The following is a 24956-nucleotide window of genomic DNA, read 5'->3' on the forward strand; positions in this document are numbered from 1 at the left end:
TGAAAAGAGTTAAATCCTTCATATAATATATTTTTTTATACCTATTCCTTTCTAGTAACAAGTGTTTCTATTTAACTTTCATGTCATTTACAATTTTATGATAAATTTGAGTACTAGAGAGTTCATATAAAAAAAGCAAAGTATTCCGAAGATGTCAAATAGCATGAATCGCAGTACAAAAAACATAGACACTTGTACACAAACATAGATTTTTTGTTTTCGGAATGAATTTATTTTGATGGCCAAAAATATATTAGCCCAAATCCAAGTCGAGATAACTTCATTTAAAACATAATTTCTCGTCTTCTTCTTCTTTTTTTTTTTTTTTTATAAATTCATGATAGATTTCATTCCCTTTCATGAATTACACAAATCCAAAAAAGAGTCGCCCATCTAAGCGGGGCAGAGGACACGTGTCATGTTATTAGGCATTAGTCTATGTTACCGGGAACCCTTTACTGTGCTCCTCATTAACGCGTGAATTGTAACGGTAGATTAAATTCAAATAAATGGGATAGCGAACAACGGCACCATGCCAGTCCAAAACGGTCCGCATTTGAATTTAAACTCTGCAACGGACACATTTCCAGTACTCGTTTTCTATTACTTCTTCAGCTCCTTCACACCTGCCTCCTCGTGACACTCACCAGCACACACGGAGCACAATGGCTTCCCTCACTCAAGGAATCCTTTTGAAATTATTGCAGGCCATGAATTCCAACACCCGCGTCACCGGCGACCACCGATCTGCTCTTCTTCAAGTCATCGGGATCGTCCCTGCTCTCGCCGGTTCCGACCTCTGGCCTAACCATGGCTTCTACGTCCAGCTCTCCGATTCTCTTAATTCCACTTACGTCTCTCTCTCTGAGCGTGATAACGAACTGATCCTCACCAATCGTTTACAGCTCGGCCAATTCGTGTATGTTGACCGTTTTGAGTTCGATTCTCCTTTTCCTTGTGTCTCTGGGATTCGACCTGTTGCTGGCCGCCACCCATTTGTGGGGAGTCCTGAACCACTTATTGCACGCATCTCGGCTTCCAAACGGGAATTCGTGATTCAACCAGTTTCGGATTCGGATCCATCAGTCGACCCGGTCGCCATGTACCTTTCAAGCAAGAAGCCTGAGCAGGCGCGAAGGGAAATCAAGGAATCGAAGACAGAAAATAAGGTTGAAAAAGTAAAAACAAGGCAACCTCTTGCTCCTCGAGATAACTTGCCATCAGGCAATTCGGATGAAATTAAGGTTCCGGATAAGCCTCAAAGGTTTTCATCTCCCGCAACAGCCAAAAGATCGGCATCTGCAGGGAAGAAGAATGTTACAGTGGTGGAGAGAGACCCTTCACCAGCAGGAAAAGGAAAGAGGTCGGCGTCTCCGGTTCCATCTAAGTGTGTGGTTCCAAGCTTAGTTGCTGCACGTGATGAGAATCGCAAGGCATCAAAAGAACCTGCGATTATAGTACCATCAAGATATAGGCAGCCTTCTCCAAATGGGAGGAGACAGGCCTCGCCAAACCCAAGAAGAGCTTCACTTTCTCCTGGGAGAAGGTTATCCGGTGGTCTCAAGATTTCTCCCATGGTTGCGGGGGTTGCTGATTCTGCAAGCAAGAAGAAGATGGCAACTATGGTTGCCGGAATTTCCAAAGTGTCAGAAGCACTTGTCGGATCTGCAAAAGCAACCAGGAAGAACTGGGAGGAGCAACCAACTATTGCAGCACCCGAACAGAAAGAAAAGAGTGCGCCTAAAAGTAAACTTGATGCACAAGCGATCTTGCGTACACAGGTAAATACATAACTGGTTTTTCTTATGACAGAAAAGAGATCAACTCCCATACTCCATTATAATTCTACTTGTTGCAAAGAACTGAAATTTTGTAAAATATTGACAAATATATAGTTGTAAATTAGCAATTTAGATTTAGAATATCACAATAACACGTGAAACTGGTAACATATGGGTTTATATTTTTGTGTATCCTGAACCTGACAAGGTTTATGCATGTTTATTTCCTAACTTCACTACTATTGTGTTTGGTTACCACATAGTTTTCTTTGCCCATATTACGTTCAAAGTGACACCAATGACATTTCCAGGCTGCAATCTCAAGGCGATTAAGTGATGTGAATGGTCAGAAGACCAGTAGCAATAACTCTTCAGCTGAGGAAAAAACTCGATCTAGTTCGACTGAAAGTTATCAGGCTCAAGAAAAATGCAATTTTGCAGCTCTAGGTATCACCATTTATGAGAAGAAATGGACCGATGGCACGGTTCCATTAGATGCCTTGTCAGCCAAACTAGCAAAGCTTGGAAAGGTATGGCCAGAAATTTAGAAATATGCACCTACGTTGTAGGCATGTTCAAGACAAGCATGAAAATTATATTATATGATTGATGTGGTTTTCTAGGATCATGAGAATGATGAAAACTATTCACTAATTATCCTGCAATTCGATTAATCACTTTTATTTGGTGAATAACTTGAGCCTATCTTGTTGTCAACTCAATTCAGGACGCAATGCAAAGGAAAGCCCTGGCTTCTGCAGTTGCTGCTCAAGCATTAGAGGAGGCCAATACAACTGAGTGTGTTGTTAGGAATTTAAGGTAATGATTGATGCTTCCTTTCTCTCTTGTCATTAAATTTAAATTTCCAAATTTTTTACTTTATCAGCAGAGAGTATCGGATCTGCTATTTAGAAAAGGTCCATTTTCTACTTAAAGGTCAAGGTTCATATGAGTGCTTCAACGACCATATTTTACTTCCTCAGTAACTCTAACATGGATATTTTCCCCCTTCTGCTTACTTCAGCATGTTCTCAGAGCTCTGTTCTGTATGCAAGGCCACGAATCCGTTGCCAACCATAGACCGGTTTTTTACAATCTATGATGACGTTCTGAGATCAGTTAAAATAGCTGAGTCAGTAGTGAGCAGTCATAATTCTGAGACACCTGATGATGGGCATCCAACAGAGCAATCAAAGTCGCTCTCTCTCTGGGTCGAGGCTGCCTTGGCCACTGATCTTCAGGTGGTGTCCCTCCTAACTGGAAGTGACGCTAACCCTCCATTAAACTTGCAAAGGAGTTTGTCAAAAAGGAAATCTCTTGGTGCAGCCAAGAACAATCTGAATCTGAATGTCACCTCCAAGCCTATTGTTGGGGGGTGGATAGCAGGCAGTGGAATGAAAGAGACAGCAGAGCTTGGAACAAATTTGTTGTCGGAAATGCAAATGTGGTTTCTGCGGTTTGTTGAGGAGTCCCTAGATGCCGGGTTTAAAGTATTTGGAGAGAAGTCTTTACCCCTGGATGGTGGCTCTATTGCTGTAGTTTTATCTCATTTGAAGCGAGTGAATGAATGGTTGGACCGTGTAGTTTCAAAAGGGGATGACCTGCTACTAGACAAGGTTGAAAAATTAAAGAGAAAGATCTACGGCTTTGTGATCCAGCATGTGGGAACAACTTTTGATAGCTGCTCATCCCCTGCTTCATCATCATGATTGCCTGTTACAACTTTGATTTTGGTTTAGATGTTGAGAACGTTGAAAGAGAGAGATGCTCCTTCGATAGCCAGATTGATTTGTTCTAATTGTTCTAATTTAAGGGAAATGATGATTTATTTCATAATGTAAATGAAATTTGGCTGTAGTATTTTTTTTATTCTTCTTGTGAAAATTTTATCTTGGTAATGTATCAGTTCTTTCAACTGCACTATGAAGCAAATTTAAATGTGTCGCTGATTTTAGTCACACTCCCTGTTGTGCACACGTTTCTTCCTCACTTTTTGTCAACTTTCGTGAATATATGGCACAAAATCACTCTACTGAACCTTAATCAGGTAGTCCTGTGAGTTGCTTATTATTAGCTTCTTGTGAATTGTGATCATGGAATCATGAATGACGAAGAAAAGGAGCCATTTTTATGTTCACAGTTCAGTTAAATGAAATCAATATAAAGTCAGTCATCAGTAGTTTTGGTTTTAAGTTTGTGTTTTGGGCAGCGCAGCATATAATCAATTGAATAAATATTTTCCTAAACGACTGCAGGAATTTGAAGTGTACCTTGTTTTAAGTGAAACTGTTTTAAACCTCAGAAATGCAATATAAATCTGCTGCGATTTATGCGACATGAACATGAATTGAGAGAAATTTCTGGTCCGTGCATGTTCACGTCTTCATTAATTTGTTATGGATATTTAGTTTAATGCTACTGATACTAGAACTATTCGTTTAAACAAAACAAACGCACAAATAATATATCCCTTGCATTTTTGCAGGGGCATTTTCATAAAGTTTTCAAATGTCCAAAAAACAGAAATATTTTTTTTTTATATAAAATACTTTATGCAGAGTTCATAAATTCCAATAACGACAGTCAAGGTAATTAAGGTGATAAAGACATAAAGCTTCTTTAAACCCCCCCTTCCATCACACAAATTGACATAGATATTTGACACATCAACTTCTAATTTATGATTTTACTAGTTTTAATTTTTAAATTTTAGAATGAAAATAAACATGATTGGTAGTATGTTGATCATATCAATTTAATTTATTAATTTAAATTTTAAAATGAAATAATTCTTCAATGACACTTCCATCATATTAATTTCAATCACTGATTGTCGATAAATATGTTAGTCAAAAATAATTTTAATAAATTATATCAAACAGACCATCTAAGATTAACATGAAGAATAGGTCATCCTTGATTGAGGATTTGATTTTCATGATTTGTTGTGAAACAACCCCAGTTTAAAAATAAGTTATGATCTGCTTTCTATATTTTGAAATTAATCTCTTTTATTAATATTATTTGGAGGCATATATTGTTTATTAATGTTTAAAATTTAATGTTTAACAGTATGTTTTGGGTTAAGGTGCATCTTACATCTCAAAGTATTTTCTAGGTGCATCTAGCACCTCGAAATATTTTATGATGTATCTAACATTCTAAAATTTTTTTTAGGTGCATCCAGCACCCTGACATATCTTTTGCCTTAGTGCTGGATGCATTAAAAAAATTTTTGGGTGCTGAACGCACTTAAAAAAATACTTTAAGATGCTAAATGGACCAAAAAATATTTCACGGGATGCACATAAAAAAATATGTTAGGATACTGGATATACTACAAAATACTTTAAGTTATTGGATGTACCCAAAAAAATACTTCGGGATGTTGAATGCATCTTAACAATATTTTTAACTAAACATTAAACTTTGTAAATTTTCAAAGTTCGATCAACTTAATTATTGGAAATTTGCCCAGTCAATTTCCAAATATTATAATTAAAAAACCAACTATTAAATAAAAATTAAATTATGCAAATTAATATTTCAAAGATTAATTTAATTGTGTTTGTAAAATAAAAATGTTATCAACTTCTGACTAATATAAGTCCTTGAGTGAAGTTTAGGTGAATTTCACTATTAATGTCTACAGAGAATGCAATTCCATATAATTTTTTTTGGGTAAAAAATTCATATAAAAATTTTATTTTTACATATTTATATTTATATATTGATTGGTTGATACTCACCTTGCTTAAAAAAGCAAAACAAAAGAAAAAACTGTTGCATATTTTTGAACTGACTCTTGTTGCGAGTCCGAACTTTTTAACACTCATTTCACGGCCTCTACCTACCACTTCCCTGTAAAGCATTTGTTTTTCTTGCTTCTTGAGGATCCATCATAAAATCGACATGTTCTGTTTTCAAGTTTGCCAAATAAACTATATAATTTTTCCAGGTTACTTCTAGATTTGGGATTTCAGGTAAACATAAATTTGTTGTGAACAATTAATCCGGGTACAACTTCAGGATCCAGAGATGGGAGATTTCTCAAGCAATGACAGAAGAATTTCAAATCCCCCTCGTTTTCTTGACATGGTTTATTTTTCTGCAAACTTTCTCATTCATCAGCTATGTTTCTTACAATAAAGCGAAAGTAAAACTAAAATCACACAAAGGATGATGGGAGTAAAAATCAACACACAGAAGTCAGTATTTTACTTGGAAATCTTCATGATCTTGCTCATACTAAGCCAAGTACTATCTTTTTATCTTCTTTCTCTTTGTTTTTATGAAAGGTGACTCCATCTTTGCATGCTTGAACGGAATCTTCATCTCTACAAATGCATCATTTGGCCTGACCTTCCTCAGCGCTCTCTGATGGCTCATCCATGGGTTCAGGAGATGCATCTTCGTCGCTTGAACATTTCTGTCACTGTTGATAACATGTTTTTAGTTACCCCATCAAAGCCTATCGATGCTAAACCAGGAGAGAGTCTATATCTTTCCAACCTCGATGACATGATTGGGGCTCGCGTTTTTACACCCACAGTGTACTTCTATCAAACAAATGAACCGCATTATTATGAAGAAAACCAAAAGCCTCTCATTAAAACCCTGCGTGATGCTCTTGCTGATGTTCTGGTCCCTTATTACCCTCTTTCAGGCAGGCTTCGAGAGACAAAGAATGGGAAACTTGAAGTGTTCTTCGGATCAAATCAAGGGGCACTCATGGTGGAGGCACATTCTGGAACTACATTATCTGAACTAGGAGATCTTACAGCACCAAACCCAGATTGGGAACCCTTGATCTTCAAGTTTCCCAATGAAGAACCATACAAAGTACTTGACATGCCGTTGCTTATTGCACAAGTAACCATTTTCCGTTGTGGTGGCTTTAGCCTTGGCTTGAGACTCTGCCACTGTATCTGTGACGGCTTAGGAGCCATGCAGTTCCTAAGTGCATGGGCTGCCACTGCAAGAACTGGGACCCTCATAACAGACCCTAAGCCATGTTGGGATAGAGAAATGTTTCGACCTCGGAGTCCACCCGTAGTGAAGTTTCCCCACATGGAATTTATGAGAATTGAAGAACGTTCCAGCCTCACAATGAAATTATGGCAAAGCAAGCCTGTTCAAAAGTGTATTAGGATTAGCAAGGAGTTCCAGACCTGGCTCAAGGCTATGGCCCAACCATTTGATCTTGTAGGCTGCACCACTTTTGATGCCATGGCTGCTCATATTTGGAGATCATGGGTACAAGCCCTTGATGTGAAACCACTTGATTATCAACTTAGGCTAACATTTTCAGTCAATGCAAGGCAGAAACTAAGGAACCCGCCATTGAAAGATGGGTTCTATGGCAATGTGGTGTGTGTGGCTTGTGCAACGAGCACTGTGTCTGATCTGGTTCATGGACAACTCCCTGAAACAACTTGTTTGGTTCGTGAAGCAAGAAAAGGCGTCTCTGAAGAGTATTTAAGATCTACAGTGGATTATATTGAGGTGGATAGACCAAAGCAACTTGAGTTTGGTGGTAAACTGACTATAACTCAGTGGACAAGATTCTCTATATATAAATCTGCAGACTTTGGGTGGGGAAAGCCACTTTATGCTGGTCCCATAGATTTGACACCTACCCCACAAGTTTGTGTGTTTTTACCTGAAGGGAACGGTGATTGTTCCAATGGTTCTATTATAGTGTGCATATGCTTGCCTGAATCTGCTGTTCAAAGGTTTCTGCAAGCTTTGCTGCCAAATTCTGAGTTGACTTGAACCTTGTCATGGCACAACGTTCAACCCTATTACTTATCATATGAGTTCTTCATAGGTTCTCATAATTGTGATCCTTGTAAGCTACTTTTGCTGGAGGTGAGAAGGATTCGGCTGCTATATAATAGAGCGAGACATAAAGGAAATGGGTTATCAATGGGGTTTTTAATGGAAAGTTATTTTTCGTTTTCTAAATTAAATGACTAAATCACAGTATAAAAACTTCAATGAACTTTGAAATATAAAAGGTATATAGAGGTTTATTCTAACATTTTAAAGGTCAAGAATGTTATTTGTAAATGATACAAGGAGTTGATTATAATTTAGTGAGATTAAATTTTAACAAGGAGTTGTTTATAATTTAGTGAGATTAAATTTTAATAACCCCCGTTTTAATTTGAGAGCTTTTTAATGCCCTCCGGTGACAAGGGAAATTCTAATTTAATAAATCCCTGCATAACGTCACTCATACTCTGCTAAATGGTGATCATATGAAAATAAAAACCACCATTTTGATCATTCAAAAAAAAAAACCACCATTTTGACCTTCGCATTTAAAAAATTATTTACGTGATAATCTGTAAGAGATAAAATGTTATATTTGAGGGAAACAAAAAAAAAGGTGTAAAGTGTTATATTTGAGGGAAACAAAAAAGAAAAGAAAAGAAGGCGTTATATTTGAGAATTTTCAATTATATAAAAAATATAGTAGTCATACTTCTATTGTCAAAATTTATGACCTATAATTAATGTTTATAAAATTGAAGTTTGCATAAACTGCAGTTTATAAACTAAAGTGAAAGTTACAAATTATTGAGTGTAATTTAACTTATGCCTATTTATTTATAAAAATTAGTTTGGCAAACTAAAAGTTATATATAGTTTAATAATTTGATGAAAAATATTAAAATTATAAAAGAATTACTATATTATAAAGAAAATAACAAATATATTTATTTATAATTATATGGGGTATAATTAGATGCATTTCATAAATAAAAGTGCATGAATTAAAAACAGTAAAATTCTTAAGGCCATTACATCGATGATCCAACCATCTTGCTCTAACTATTTGCCAGAAATTTCTGCGGTTTCAAGACACATCTTAACGCGGGGGTGAATGTCCATATTACAGACTTCAGCCAATAAGAACTCGCCACCTCATCATTGATCACTCATTCCCCAACTCACCAGCGAGCAGCGACGGCAACCGAGCCAACAGAACCTGCTTTAACGTTTCCATTCTTGCTGCGCTCATCTTCTTTCTCTTTCTAGACCTTATGCTCCGTCAAGTCGATCTCTCTGATCAACTCTTTTTCTTGTGCATCTTTATTGATATCATAAGACCACCGAATTGAATATAATTCTATATTGGATGAAGATTTTGATATTCTTAGGGTTTGATCAATCTTTGAACTAGTTAATGTGATTTATAACATAAGAAGTATCAGAACTGGGGGCGAATCAGTCTCGGTCTCACCGGAGCCCGGCGGCGGCTTCATCATCACAGGGACCGTGGTTCTTCCTCCGCGCTAATCATGCGCCTCGTCTACACTCCCTTGCGTATCTTCACCAAGTCGAATCCGTGACCCGCTTGGCATCCGATCATAACCGCCCAGTGTCGTCCGCGAGGCGTCCCGCCATGGAAAGTACCGGCAATTCTGCTCCTTCAACTCTAGAGGAGCCGGAGTACTTGGCCCGGTATATGGTCATCAAGCACTCGTGGCGTGGCCGCTATAAGAGGATGCTGTGCATTTCAAGCATTGCCATTATAACTTTGGATCCGTCGACGCTGGCGGTTACGAATTCATATGATGCGGCAAACGATTATGAAGGAGCGGCGCCAATTTTGGGGCGCGATGAGAATTCCAACGAGTTCAGTATCAGTGTGCGGACTGACGGACGTGGCAAGTTCAAAGCCATGAAGTTCTCATCGAGATACAGGGCAAGCATCTTGACAGAGTTGCACCGAATACGGTGGAATAGGCTGGGGCCAGTAGCTGAGTTTCCAGTTCTTCATCTACGGCGACGGACGTCTGAGTGGGTTCCTTTTGTAAGTTACTCCATTCAATTTCTCTGGTCTCTTGTAAAGATAATTTATTCTGCTAGATTGTAAAAAACTAGAATAGTAGAATGTTCAGGGTTTTTTTTTTTTTTTTTTTTTGGGACTAAGTGTCATCAAGTTTTTTTTAAAGTAAAATCAAGGGTTTCATGCATATGATAGAACTAGAAACTAGAAAGAGCGTATGCTTATGTCTGTTAGTCATTATATGATTTGTTAGGACTTCAGAAGGGTATATAATAAGCTCCTAAGTCCTTTCTTGGCTGTTGTTCTTGATGATATTGAGTGATAAACAATGAAATGATTGCTGTGGATGATTGGCGCATTGCAGAAGTTGAAAGTGACTTATGTTGGTGTTGAACTTATTGAAACAAAATCCGGAGACCTTCGCTGGTGCCTGGATTTTAGAGACATGGATTCCCCTGCAATTATAATTCTATCTGATGCTTATGGAACAAAAAATGTTGATCATGGAAGTGGCTTTGTTCTTTGCCCCCTGTATGGAAGAAAATCAAAAGCTTTCCAAGCTGCTTCTGGAACCTCAAATTCTGCTGTTATCTCAAATTTGGTATGCATGGGATTCTCAATACTTTGAAGCATTATTTAGTTATACAATGACATATTCGATTAGACCACCTTTTGTTGCTGAAGAAGAATTACTGCTTTGGCAATTGTTTATTTTTTTGAGAGAACTAGAGAATTTATGTTTATTTTTATTATTAATAAATAATAATGGTCTGTTATATTATTGCAGACAAAAACTGCAAAATCCACTGTTGGCCTGACACTGTCTGTGGAGAACACCCACACCCTTACCATTTCAGAGTATTTAAAACGAAGGGGTATTAGTTATTAACATCTTCGTGCCCTTTCTGATTTTCAAATTATCGGGCCTCTTGTGTTTGGTTACCTGTTGACCGAGATTTAATAGTCTAACCTTGAATGAATAAATGTTACAGCAAAAGAAGCAGTTGGTGCAGAAGACACCCCTTTGGGGGGTTGGTCTGTAACTAGGTTGCGGTCTGCTGCCCATGGAACTCTGAATGTTCCAGGTTTGAGCTTAGGAGTTGGCCCAAAAGGAGGACTTGGTGAGCACGGTGATGCTGTTTCTCGTCAACTTATTCTTACTAAGGTTTCACTTGTTGAAAGGCGTCCTGAGAACTATGAAGTAAGTGGTGCATTTATTAAGTGTATTAGCTAAATCTGTTTATTTGCTTCATTATACTACTTACACACTCCTAGCTTTTTCATGAGTTTTCTAAAGATAAATGCTGATGCATTCGTCTGTAAAGATATTGCACTAGAGAAATAAAGCAATAACACAAGCAATCATTTTCTAAGATATACTTTATATACATATATGGTCGTATTTACAATATTTGAATGGGAACATTCGAAGCTGAAAGTACATGGATTGAACATAAATAGGATTTTGGAAGTGTAAATTCTATGTAACAAGCCTATGGTTTTTTAGCATAGCGTTCTTGGAATCATGAACATATACATTTAACTGATCTAGGAGTGAAAAAATTGTCATTCTATGCAGGTTAAAGTAGTCTTAATACATTAAATTTGCAGATCTGATGCATTTGTCCTGCGCGAATGATAGAATTTGTTATTGTGCTTGTTGATAGTTTATAAAGGTTCTGTATAGCCAAAACAAAACCATTGAATATTAATGCATCTAAAGGACTGTGTCAGCGGATATATACTCCAAAATATCATATCAAATGTTGAGAATTTTCACTAGATACTTGCAGGCTGTTACTGTTCGTCCTTTGTCTACTGTAAGTGCTCTTGTTCGATTTGCTGAGGAGCCCCAAATGTTTGCAGTTGAATTCAGTGACGGATGCCCAATCCATGTAAGCATTTGCTATGTTACTGTGGTTGTGATTTACCATGTGATTACTATGTGGGGAAGTATCTCATGTCCGTGACATGAATTGTAGATCTATGCAAGCACATCCCGTGATAGCTTACTTGCAGCAGTTCGTGATGTACTACAAACAGAAGTAGGTAGATGTGTCTTCTTTTTGATTAAGAGTTTTTCTAAAACTGTATGTCTGTTTTGGGACATAAGGATTTATATCATAAGTATCTAATGTCACTGGTAAACCCTTTCCGGCAACTGGAGGTAACACGTGTTTTTGAAGAAGCGTATATTTGAATTCTTGTATTGGCTTTGTGCAGGGTCAATGTGCAATTCCTGTATTGCCAAGGCTAACAATGCCTGGTCACCGTATTGATCCTCCTTGTGGGAAAGTTCATTTGCAATATGGTCATCAAAGGTTTGTAACCGATATGGAAAGTGCAACCATGCATTTAAAACATTTAGCAGCAGCTGCAAAAGATGCTGTTGCTGAGGGTGGTTCTGTACCTGGATCAAGAGCCAAGTTATGGCGTAGAATAAGGGAGTTTAATGCCTGTATACCCTACAGTGGTGTGCCTCAGAACATTGAGGTACCCGAGGTTACTTTGATGGCCTTGATTACCATGCTTCCTGCTACTCCTAATCTTCCTCCAGAGTCTCCTCCTTTGCCGCCACCTTCACCAAAAGCAGCAGCTACAGTGATGGGATTTGTTGCATGCTTACGGAGATTACTTGCTTCAAGAACTGCAGCCTCACATGTAATGTCTTTTCCTGCTGCTGTTGGAAGGATAATGGGTTTACTCAGAAATGGTTCTGAGGGTGTGGCTGCTGAGGCTGCTGGTCTAGTTGCAGCACTTATTGGTGGTGGGCCTGGTGATGCAAATACCATGACAGATCTTAAAGGAGAGTGGCATGCCACAGTTATGCATACCAAGTCAGTATTGTTTGCTAATCATGGCTACGTTATTATCCTTGTCAACAGACTAAAGCCTATGTCAGTATCCCCATTACTGTCAATGGCTGTTGTTGAGGTGCTTGAGGCTATGATTTGTGAGCCACATGGGGAGACTACCCAGTGCACTGTTTTTGTAGAGTTATTGCGCCAAGTAGCTGGACTGAAGCGTCGCTTATTTGCACTGTTTGGTCATCCAGCTGAGAGTGTTAGAGAAACAGTGGCTGTGATTATGCGATCGATTGCAGAAGAGGATGCCATTGCTGCAGAGTCCATGAGGGGTGCTGCTCTGCGTGATGGTGCTTTGCTGAGACATTTATTGCATGCATTGTTCCTTCCTGCAGGGGAGCGTCGTGAAGTTAGTCGACAACTTGTTGCTCTTTGGGCAGATTCTTACCAACCAGCTTTGGAGCTATTGTCTCGAATTTTGCCTCCTGGCCTAGTTGCTTATTTGCACACTCGGTTTGATGGAGTTCTAGCAGAAGATGTAAATCAAGAAGAATCATTAACTGGAAGAAGGAAACAACGCTTGCTACAGCAAAGGAAAAGTCGTGTAGGAAGGGGACTAACTGCTCAAGAGCAGCAGTTCTCTGCAGTTAATAATTTTGATGGTGCTGATTTAGGTAGGCAAACGGGGGTTGCTGCTCATAGAGGTACAGACAACTATCATACATCTACTTCTGACCCAAGCTATGCACAAGCTTCAAATACTCAATCTTCACTTGCTTCCACGAGTGAAAATTGGGGTAATGCATCCTCTGTAGGAGACGCACAAAATGGCCATTCAGTTATTTTGCCTTTGGCTATGGCACCATCTGCAAACTCAAATGAAGAAGCATCAGGACCTAACTCTTTTAATTCAGTTGACCCTGAAGGCAATATGATTGGTTTTCAAAGTACAGGAGTTCCAGCTCCTGCACAAGTTGTTGTGGAGAACATTCCTGTAGGATCTGGTCGGCTACTGTGCAATTGGCCCGAATTTTGGCGAGCCTTTAGTTTAGATCACAATCGTGCAGATTTGATATGGAATGAGCGTACTAGGCAAGAGTTGAGGGAAGCTTTGCAAGCTGAAGTCCATCTACTAGATGTTGAGAAGGAGCGAACAGAAGATATTGTTCCGGGTGGTGCTACAGTGGATATGATAAGTGGGATTGAAATTATACCCCAGATATCTTGGAACTACCCTGAATTTTCTGTCCGTTACCCAAGCTTGTCAAAAGAAGTTTGCGTGGGCCAGTACTATCTCCGTTTGCTGCTTGAGAGTGGCAGTGGTGGCAGGGCACAGGACTTCCCACTGCGTGATCCAGTTGCATTCTTTAGAGCACTTTACCATCGGTTCTTATGTGATGCAGACACAGGGCTTACTGTTGATGGCGCTGTTCCTGATGAGCTAGGTGCATCTGATGATTGGTGTGACATGGGCAGGTTAGATGGTTTTGGAGGAGGTGGTGGCTCATCAGTGAGGGAGCTTTGTGCAAGGGCAATGGCAATTGTATACGAACAACATCACAAGACTATTGGTCCTTTTGAGGGCACAGCTCACATTACTGTTCTCTTGGATAGAACTGATGACAGGGCTTTGAGGCACCGGCTTCTTCTACTTTTGAAGGTTTGTCAAAATTAATTCCTTTCATAGCTTCTTTCTGTTCTTTGGTGTCTGATCCTTGCATACGTTTTTCCTCTTTTTTTTTTTTTTGGGGTCACAGATAAAAAATTATTCATTTTTATATCCTTGTCTATTTGTTCATGATTGCCAGTAGATAGATTTTTTTTAAAAAAATAGGAGCCATCATATCGCTTAACTTGTATAGATGGGATAGAGGCAGTGCTTAATTTGTATGGATGGAATAGATGTATAAAGAATGCTTGAGTTAATACAACAATTTACCAGTAAAAATCATGTGAAATTTACTGTGTTTTATTCTATACCAGGCTTTAATGAAGGTTTTATCAAATGTTGAGGCCTGTGTTCTAGTTGGAGGTTGTGTATTAGCTGTTGATCTACTCACGGTGGTTCATGAGGCCTCAGAGAGAACAGCTATTCCCTTGCAGTCTAATTTGATTGCTGCTACTGCCTTTATGGAACCTCTTAAGGAATGGATGTATATTGACAAAGATGGTGCCCAAGTTGGACCTTTGGAAAAAGATGCTATTAGAAGGTTATGGTCTAAAAAAGCTATTGATTGGACAACAAGGTGTTGGGCTTCTGGAATGCTGGATTGGAAGAAGCTGCGTGATATTCGAGAGTTGCGTTGGGCACTGGCGCTTAGAGTTCCTGTCCTTACACCAACTCAGGTAAATTCATATTGCAGATAGGGAAGAATATTCATTTTTATATAAATATCATTTGCTAATGACCTTGATGCATATAATCTGTCTTCTTTTTTTTTGGCTCGAGGATCACCTATGTTTGTAACCTTGCATTTTGACTTTGCAAATTTCTCTAAAGGCTGAATAGTTTGTTCTTGCTCATGACCAAACTCACTGGCTAACTAAGTCAAAGACAAATAGTACTGAGCAACTCTGTTCCAGATATTGTAAGCTGAGTATGAGAACTGGAAAAGTGTTGTTCTTGTTTAGATATTCACATTTAGGTACTGTTATGTTGATGATCTTCAGCTTTAAAGTTTAAACATAATGAATATCAATGTTTTTGTTTTGTTTCTTGAAATTAGCATTAATAACTTGCTCGAAAGTTTTGGTGACTAATAATTTGTCTCAAATGCTACATTTGTTTTAATTTCCTTGTCTTATTCTACTTTGCCTAGTTTTCTCCTGATAGGACATTGTATGTAGGTAGGGGATGCTGCTTTATCTATATTGCACAGCATGGTGTCTGCACATTCAGATTTAGATGATGCTGGAGAGATTGTAACCCCAACTCCTAGAGTAAAACGAATCTTGTCAAGTCCTCGCTGTCTTCCACATATTGCACAGGTGATTTTAGGAGTGATTCATCCATTATGCTTCTGTTGTTGCTGGTTTCTCCCTTCTTCGTATTTTCTTTATAAGTGATGCACCTGCTTGCATGTTTTGGTGATTAATACAGTAAGAGATTTTAGGGGTGGTGTGAGATGGAATTTCATAATTTCTGGTTGCCTTCACTTTGAACATTTTACTAAGTATAGATTTTGATGTTTTTTAACTTTCTATCTTATCTTGGTAAAAAGGTATCTTGTCTAGTTTCTTCTACTTGATTATTTGGACTCCCAGTTACCCCTTGTACTCCCAGCCAGAGTGAATATATTGACGCATCATTATAGTTGTCTTAGTAAATATCGTTGCCTTTATTCTTTTTAGATGAAACTCCTAAGATAATATTGTGTGCTTAATTCTAGATTTACGTTGATTTTCCTTTCTTTTTGGTGAGTTTTGATATCATGATTTTCTGACTGGGTGAGGTTTGTTCATAGGCCATTCTTTCTGGGGAACCTATTATTGTTGAGCTGCTGCTGCTTTGCTGAAGGCTATTGTCACTCGTAATCCCAAGGCCATGATACGTCTATACAGCACTGGAGCATTTTACTTTGCGCTGGCTTACCCTGGATCTAATCTACTTTCAATTGCACAGCTCTTTGCTGTCACCCATGTCCATCAGGCATTTCATGGCGGTGAAGAGGCTGCAGTTTCAACATCACTGCCATTGGCAAAACGTAGTGTTCTTGGTGGACTGCTCCCTGAATCTTTGTTGTATGTACTGGAGCGTAGTGGTCCAGTGGCATTTGCTGCCGCTATGGTTTCTGATTCTGATACACCAGAAATTATATGGACACACAAAATGAGGGCTGAAAATTTAATTCGTCAGGTATTTTAGAGTTCTTAATTGTTAGACCTGGCTTGCTCTTTCACTATGATATCAACACAACAGAAGTTCTTTTTTTTCCCCATCGGGTCATCAACACCAGTTAATCCATGCTTCTTTGATTTTTATCAGGTTTTGCAGCATCTTGGTGACTTCCCTCAGAAATTATCTCAGCACTGTCACGTTTTATATGACTATGCCCCTATGCCTCCAGTTACTTATCCAGAGCTAAAAGATGAAATGTGGTGTCACCGCTATTACCTAAGGAATTTATGTGATGAGATTCGATTTCCAAATTGGCCTATTGTTGAACACGTTGAGTTTCTGCAGTCATTACTGGTGTTGTGGCGTGAAGAATTAACAAGGAAGCCTATGGATCTTTCAGAAGAAGAAGCTTGCAAAATCCTAGAAATATCCTTGGAGGATGTATCTATTGATAACGGAAATAAGAATTCTTTGGATATGGGAGAGGAAGTATTTAGCTTATCCAAGCAGATTGAGAACATTGATGAAGAACAATTAAAGCGACAGTATAGGAAACTAGCGATGAGATACCATCCTGACAAAAACCCAGAAGGAAGGGAAAAGTTTCTTGCTGTGCAGAAGGCCTATGAACGCCTCCAGGTAGAATCATTTCCACATTATATGGCTTAAGAGCAAGATGGTAGATGATTACGCATCCTTATATCTTATGGTTTCTTTAAACACTTTTAATAGCAGCTGTGAATAAATATAAGTAGCAGCAGCTGTAACTTGCATGTTCCCAGCCCTTGATTTTGTATGGCATAAAAATAGAAGGGTAATGATTAGCATAGTACCTTCTTTTTTTTGTTCATTCTGATGCCAAATAGTTGACATTTTTTTTTTGGTACAAGCAACCATATCACCCTCCTTTTTTCTGTTCTGAGTTGCTAAAATGTAATGATTAGCATAGTACCTTCTTTTTTTTGTTCATTCTGATGCCAAATAGTTGACTTTTTTTTTTTTTGGTACAAGCAACCATATCACCCTCCTTTTTTCTGTTCTGAGTTGCTAAAATGTTTACTTACATGACCGCATATCAGGCTACCATGCAAGGTTTGCAAGGTCCTCAGCCTTGGAGATTGCTTCTTTTATTGAAAGGACAGTGTATATTGTACAGAAGATATGGAGATGTATTGGAGCCATTCAAATATGCTGGCTATCCCATGTTGCTAAATGCAGTTACTGTGGACAATGATGATAGCAATTTCCTTTCTTCAGAAAGAGCTCCTCTCCTTGTTGCAGCATCAGAGCTTGTTTGGCTGACGTAAAATCCTGTTGTCTTTCTTGTTAGATTCTTGGTTATGCTTGAAGGTTTTACTACAAATTCTGATAACTTCATTTAATCTTCATGTGATCAGGTGCGCATCTTCTTCATTGAATGGTGAAGAGCTAGTGAGGGATGGGGGAGTACAACTTCTTGCAACCCTTCTTTCCCGTTGCATGGGCGTTGTTCAGCCCACTACTCCTGGAAATGAACCATCAGCCATCATAGTTACGAACATCATGCGAACCTTTGCAGTTCTGAGTCAATTTGAGGCTGCCAGAAATGAGATGCTTGAGTTTTCTGGACTAGTTGATGACATCGTGCACTGTACTGAACTTGAGTTTGCACCTGCAGCTGTTGATGCTGCTTTACAGACTATTGCCAATGTTTCTGTTTCCTCAGAGTTGCAGAATGCTTTACTGAAGGCTGGTGTATTATGGTATGTCTGCCTTCTCAATTGTGTTTTATAGCATTACAGATTTGGGATGACCTACTGATCCCTGACTACGATGGATTTTTTGCTGTACCTTCATCCTAACAAGTCATAGTAAAAAGTGGACAGTAAATTGGTTCTTTCTAACATTATATGCATATGATTTATTGATAATAAAATTAATATAAGCCTTTCACCAAAACAAAAATAATATAAGCCTTATGGACTTTTTTTTCTTTTAAACTTTCTCAGCTCCTTCTGATGGTTTTGTCCGTGTTTCAGTATTTCCTCAATCATTCTGTTACATTCTAGTGATTTGGTAATTGGTTCTTTCTAACATTAGATGGATTTTACCATCCTCATCGTGATGCTATCGGCATTCTGGTTATGTTGGATTATAGCCTTTAACTTTGTATGTCAAACTGTAATTACTTGCAGTACTAGTTTTTTTTTTTTTAAAATTAATTAATATTCTCAAGTTACGTCCGGCAAATATTCATACTTATCGGCCAAGTATCATTTGTAATAGGTACCTTCTGCCTTTGCTGCTCCAGTATGACTCGACTGCTGAAGAATCTGACACTACAGAGTCACATGGTGTTGGTGCTAGTGTTCAAATTGCCAAAAACATGCATGCTATGCGGGCATCCCTGGCTTTGTCTAGGATCAGTGGTTTATGTGCTGATGAGAATTCGACACCTTATAATAATATCGCAGCCGATGCTATCAGAGCTTTGCTAACTCCTAAGCTTTGTAGCATGTTAAAAGATCAAATGCCTAAAGATCTGCTTTCCAAATTAAATGCGAACCTGGAGACTCCAGAGGTAAATGCTTCCTTCCCTCCCCTCCCCACTTCTTAGTTTAAAAAAAATCAGTATGGAGCCTGAAGTTTTTATGGCGCTTCTCTGTCGAAAAATATATTGCTTTGCATTTTTTGTATCTAATTTTGCTCTGGCATTTTTTGTATCTCATTTTGAACTGACTTTTAACGGTCAACAAGCCAGGTCTGTTTAACAAGAAAAAATATGGTTAAACGTTATTAGCAGCCTCTCAATTGTTTTTGATTTATTGCATTAGACAAAGATAACATTCAGGATCTACGCGTATTTTATAGTATTAATTTACTAATGTTAAATAATTGCCTGATTGGCAGAGCCTGAGCAAAGAATAGAGAGCTATATGTGATTAGTAGTGTTGTAGACTATATAATAGAACCTTTGCCTTCGCTTAGTGGCTTAAACTTCTTAGTTGAATGATCCTTGATATTGTATCAAAGCCATGATGAAATGGTCAGAAGTTCAATCATCATTGTCCTTTGTGCACTTACCTTAAGATGTGGCCATAACCATATCAATTTAGATGAACTGTGCTCGGGTTGGACTAGGATGAACGAAACCATGTCCTGGTAGCCTGAACAGTAACTTTCCATATCTGATAGGAAATTTGTTCATCCATAATTGGTGAAAGGTTTGATATCATTCTACCCTACGCTGAAGAAAACTTATCACCTAACCTATTCGTGAGCAGAGGCCCATAGTCTTGGGGCTTTCTGAAATTGGAAAACCTGTGTAAACACCATCTTGACCTTAAAGGTGCGGTTGGGCTGCATAATTTTGGTTAAACTTGTGCTATTGTATCTGATATCCATCCTTGGAAACCATAGATTGGTGTAGATATACCCTACTAAGTCAATACGCTATTTTCAGTTTCTTTAATGCTGAACAAGTTTCAAATTTTAGGTTCGGCGGTCCCTTTCCTGTGTTTCATGTATAGTTATGTGTCTGTATGTGCTAAAGTTTCTGTTTTAGCCTGACACCGTCTTTTGAAACTTTATGCTGTAGATTATCTGGAACTCTTCAACAAGGGCAGAGCTGCTTGCTTTTGTGGATGAGCAGCGTGCATCTCAAGGCTCTGATGGTTCATATGACATAAAAGATTCTTACGACTTCGTCTATAAAGCATTATCAAGAGAACTATTCATTGGGAATGTTTACTTAAGAGTCTACAATGATCAGCCGGACTTTGAAATTAGTGAAGCAGAAGCTTTTTGTGTTGCTCTAATTGATTTTATATCATATCTTGTGCACAATCAAAATATGGGAGATGCTGATGTCCATAGCACAGTTGATTCCACCACTTCAGTCATTCAAACATCTGAGTATCAAACTGAGACTAATGATGAGGGATCTGCTAATGAGCAGCATGTTCTGGATGATTCCACAACAGTATCTGATGGACAAGTGGCAGAAAAAGAAGAACTGGAGCTGGTTAAGAACCTTCGTGCTGCATTAACCTCCCTTCAGGTTACATTGCTTAATTGCCTTTGAATGGTATGATTTATTGCATTAAGCATGTCTGTCTAATCTTTTTCTTTTTTCCCCCTGCAGAACCTCCTAACTAACAAACCAAATTTGGCATCGATATTTTCTAACAAAGACAAGTTAATGCCTCTCTTTGAGTGCTTTTCCCTGACTGAAGCATCAGATAGTGGCATTCCTCAACTTTGCCTGGGTGTGTTGTCACTCTTGACAGCCCATGCTTCCTGCTTGGAAGCAATGGTAGCTGATGGATCCAGCCTTCTCCTTTTATTACAGATGCTTCACTCCTCTCCAAGTTGTCGTGAAGGGGCTCTCCATGTTCTATATGCATTGGCAAGCACTCCAGAACTTGCCTGGGCAGCTGCCAAGCATGGTGGAGTTGTGTACATTCTTGAACTGCTCTTGCCTTTGAAGGGTAAAAAGAACTTATTTTGGTTTGTCTATCTTTGCCCTTTTTCACAACTTTTTTTGCACTATGAATGTTAATAATGGAAATATTCCATGCAGATGAAATTCCACTCCAGCAAAGAGCAATGGCAGCTTCCTTGTTGGGCAAGCTTGTTGGGCAACCAATGCATGGTCCGAGAGTTGCTATAACACTGGCAAGGTTTCTTCCAGATGGCCTGGTATCAGTAGTTAGAGATGGACCTGGGGAGGCTGTTGTAATTGCCCTTGAGCAGACTACGGAGACACCAGAACTTGTATGGACACCGGCAATGGCAGCTTCCTTATCTGCACAAATTTCAACCTTGGCATCAGAACTATTCCGTGAGCAGATGAAAGGTCGGGTGGTTGATTGGGATGTGCCCGAACAGGCTTCTGGACAGCAGGAAATGAGGGATGAGCCACAGGTATCACATATATATGATGTGCCATTTAGAAATGCATATTTTCTCTCATATTATTTATTGAAACTTTTTGTGTTGATGCAGGTTGGTGGTATCTATGTTCGGTTGTTTTTGAAAGACCCTAAATTTCCTCTCAGAAATCCTAAAAGATTCTTGGAAGGATTACTTGATCAGTATTTGTCATCTATTGCTGCCACACATTACGAGACACAGACTGTTGATCCAGAGCTGCCTTTACTTCTCTCTGCTGCATTAGTTTCATTACTCCGTGTGCATCCTGCGCTAGCAGATCATGTGGGGTATCTTGGGTATGTGCCCAAACTTGTTGCTGCTGTCGCCTATGAGGGCAGGCGAGAAACAATGGCATCATCAGGTGAGGTAAATAATGACAATCATGCAGACAATGGATTGAGAGACCAAACACAAACTCCTCAAGAGCGAGTGCGTCTCAGTTGTTTGCGTGTCCTGCATCAGCTTGCAGCTAGTACCACATGTGCTGAAGCCATGGCTGCAACAAGTGTAGGAACACCTCAGGTACCTGACAGAACTTATTTTATGGTTGAAGTTACGTTTCTTTATCTGGGTTTTCCTTATGCTTTCTACCAAACAAACCATGATAACATCCTTTTGAGAGAATAGTTCTAATGGTCTGTTGGTGACGCCCCATATAATTGAGGATGGATTCGTCAGTTCTACTCTCGAAGTTCTTGCTGAAGAGAAAGATAATTGAAATTTGAGAAGAACATTTATACTTGAAATGTCCTGATGTCCCCAAACCCCCCCCCGGCCGATCAGCCTTCCTACGCTAAATATCCCTGGTTTTCTGCAAATTTTGGCCTATTGAAAACAGTCTTTTAGCTGCTAATCTTATTTTCAAACTTCTGAGCCAACTAGCAGTGTCAAAGACCATTTTTCCTTGAACAATTGAGTTTTCCATAAGGGCTCTTATTCATTTTTATTACTAGCACATATCTTCACATAGCTTTTTTTAGCTTCAACTTGATAAAACCCAGATCTACAATACCTTGAGAAATTCTAGTTTAAACTGGTCAGAGGCTTTGAGGCCATGCAATGAGTACCATGTCTTCCCAAAAGGTTAAACTGAAGGCCAAACTCCTATTATGACCACACCTTTATTGGGGATTAAAGGTTCAGAGTGACGATGGAAGAGTATCCCACTCAATTAACTTGACTTTGGCTTTCATGGGTTATTTAAGGAGTGGAAAAGCAGAGGAGAAATTAAGTTGTGCTGCTGGAAATTTGTAAATTTCATATGTTACAGGACTCAATATTATAATTTAACTATGTTATTAAAGGCACTTTTGTCATCTGTTTACTCACTTATGTACATCAAGTTGTGGCTCCAAACAAAATTGCACTGATATTTATATATGTGTGTTAAATTTAATTTTCATTTTGCAGGTAGTTCCTCTACTAATGAAAGCTATAGGATGGCAAGGTGGAAGCATTTTAGCTCTTGAGACACTAAAACGGGTTGTGGTTGCTGGAAATCGAGCCAGGGATGCTCTTGTTGCACAAGGACTAAAGTGAGTTGCTTAATATATCCAGTATATACGTGTATTTTATTGCCATTTGGCAAGTGTAACCATGTGTCATGGTCCAAATGCAGGGTAAAACTTAGTCTTGCCTGTGACAACTGTCAAAAGATGCAAGTGAAATTGAAAGTTCATGAACATCAATTTCAGTTGGTTGCCTGTTTCTTATTTGTCTGTTTGAATAAATCTTGCTTCAGACCTTTTGTTTTCCCCGTGGTTATATGACTATGAAGTTCAATCTTGAAGATATCTTGTGTATAAGAGTTTAAAATAGGATTGAGTCTTGGATTAAGTTCTGTAAGTTCGAAAAAATATTTTACCTTACTCATCATCCCCTAAAATGTGTTATCTAGCGTGTCTTGCGTGCGTATCTTGTTTTGGATTATTTTATAGCATTTCTTTAAATAAATAATTCAGCAAGTGAAAATTAGTTGGCAAATACAACCATTTGACATGGCATGAATGTTGAAGAGTAGAACGTGTTTGCCATATGGACTTAATGTGCAAATGTAGGTTTATTTTTTGGCTGCTTAGAATCAATCTAGATTATTTGAAGCCTAAATACTTTGGATGGTCCATCACTATAGAAGAACATTTAGAAACAGTGGAATTTGAAATGCACCTACCTAGGAGGCCACCAATCCACCCTTTGCCCTTGGTTTGAGAATTCCATCTTAACTTGATGCTCTGTTTGTTTCGAATATACGGATCTCTGTGGCTGGTTGATCAAATCACACATCTTTCTATGCTGTGTTCCCCTTTCCATATTGTTTTTGTTTTCTGGCGCAACCCCTTCCATATTTTGTTGAGATACATGCTGTAACATTGTTAATTTGTGCGAACTATGTAGAGTTGGTCTTGTTGAAGTACTTCTCGGTCTTCTTGATTGGAGGGCTGGTGGAAGGAATGGGCTTTGTTCTCAAATGAAGTGGAATGAATCTGAAGCATCTATTGGCAGGGTGCTTGCGATTGAGGTTTGAATCTCATACTTCCTCATCCTGGATGCCTTTTCCCCTTAGTAGTTTCTATATTTTATATCTAGTAAATCTAACCGTCTGTCCTTTTTTCCTTCTCTCCACGCCCATATTTCTCTTTTTTGTTTGCTATGGGTTCTCTTACACTCCCTAATTCCATTGCCTTTGATAGTCACTTGCTTTTTTCTAGTTATATTCACTCACAAGGCACGAAATAAGTTTCTATGGTCTAGAAACTTTATTAGCTAGACTACTTTGACCGATTGTCTGCTATTTCCGTCTATGCTGATAAGCACACTTGTATGGTGATCAGGTTTTGCATGCCTTCGCTACGGAGGGAGCGCATTGTACTAAAGTGCGAGAGTTATTAAATAGTTCTGATGTGAGTCTCAATACATGTTTTGATTTTTGTCTCTTCATACTACTAATCAGTGTTGTAATTAACACACTAAACAATATTACTATGCTATGAAGGTTTGGAGCGCATACAAAGACCAGAAGCATGACCTCTTCCTTCCTTCAAATGCTCAATCTGCGGCAGCTGGCATTGCGGGTCTGATTGAGAGTTCATCGTCATCAAGACTCACTTATGCACTTGCAGCTCCGCCGCCTGCTTCCTCTAGAGTTCCTCCATCATCTGCATCAAACTTGAATGGTGAGCATGACGAGCTTTCATAGTACAGAAAACTAGATTGTTTTAGCTGCGTGTGTTCAAAACCTTGCACCTGGACCGGTGGCCTGTATAGTACGTTGTACAGTTATCCTGTCTCCGTGCACCCGGCATGATAACCGGGATGCATGTGCAATTTTCTCAGAGCAAATTATTCGTTTGTATAAAGAGGGATTTTTCAACCCCCACTCCCGCAAGCCCCCTCCTTTTTTTCCCCCTTGTAAATTGAGTGGTGTATTTGGCAATTTACTGCAAAGTAGTGAGGTGATTTTCTGCTTTTCCCTTTAGTTTTTATTTATATTTGCTTTGTATCCACATATGATCCTTTTTTCATTTTATCAAGTTTAAAATGATTTGCAGTCTTCCTTTTAACTAAATAAATTGGGAACGGTTTTTAAGGCGTGTTCCTTAACATTAGATTCTTATATTCAGGATTTTACTTGAACAGGATTTTTTTTTTTTTTTAAGGGTGTGGGGGTGGGGATCCGGGGTATAATTTAGATAGATGCACTCGGCAAATAGCTGCCCTAAGAAGTGAGGGGAACAACGGGGCTAATTCAAAGTGAGGTACGAGGATAAAGGCCCCGCCGAGGGTGCACAGATTTTGTACCCTCGTACTTTGCCCCACCT

The 24956-nt window shown here is 38.8% G+C and overlaps 3 protein-coding genes across 3 annotated transcripts; all 3 read left to right on the plus strand.

Moving 5' to 3' along the window:
- Positions 1-637: 637 nt before the first annotated feature.
- Positions 638-3761, plus strand: LOC114713412 (uncharacterized). Its single transcript, XM_028898054.1, has 4 exons — positions 638-1781; positions 2093-2311; positions 2509-2600; positions 2806-3761. Exons 1-4 carry the CDS (start codon positions 666-668, stop codon positions 3488-3490), a joined length of 2112 nt encoding a protein of 703 aa, XP_028753887.1. The 5' UTR covers positions 638-665; the 3' UTR covers positions 3491-3761.
- A 2400-nt stretch (positions 3762-6161) lies between these two features.
- Positions 6162-7556, plus strand: LOC114713398 (fatty alcohol:caffeoyl-CoA acyltransferase). Its single transcript, XM_028898028.1, has one exon. The coding sequence runs from the start codon at positions 6162-6164 to the stop codon at positions 7554-7556; it is 1395 nt and encodes a 464-aa protein (XP_028753861.1).
- A 1161-nt stretch (positions 7557-8717) lies between these two features.
- On the plus strand, positions 8718-24610 carry LOC114713411 (dnaJ homolog subfamily C GRV2). Its single transcript, XM_028898053.1, is given in 23 exon segments — positions 8718-9606; positions 9947-10183; positions 10370-10457; positions 10575-10783; positions 11376-11477; positions 11565-11627; positions 11806-14046; positions 14370-14732; positions 15234-15374; positions 15851-15881; positions 15884-16242; positions 16372-16863; positions 17304-17527; positions 17622-17966; positions 18490-18784; positions 19802-20263; positions 20348-20693; positions 20786-21129; positions 21211-21660; positions 22549-22673; positions 23533-23656; positions 23970-24038; positions 24131-24610. Coding segments are annotated over 23 exon segments (7725 nt in total). The 5' UTR covers positions 8718-9195; the 3' UTR covers positions 24335-24610.
- The last annotated feature ends 346 nt before the right edge of the window (positions 24611-24956 follow it).

This window comes from Neltuma alba, unplaced genomic scaffold (assembly GCF_004799145.2).
Source record: "Neltuma alba isolate B1F8T4 unplaced genomic scaffold, ASM479914v2 tig00011424_pilon, whole genome shotgun sequence".
In the NCBI taxonomy this organism is placed as follows: Eukaryota; Viridiplantae; Streptophyta; class Magnoliopsida; order Fabales; family Fabaceae; genus Neltuma; species Neltuma alba.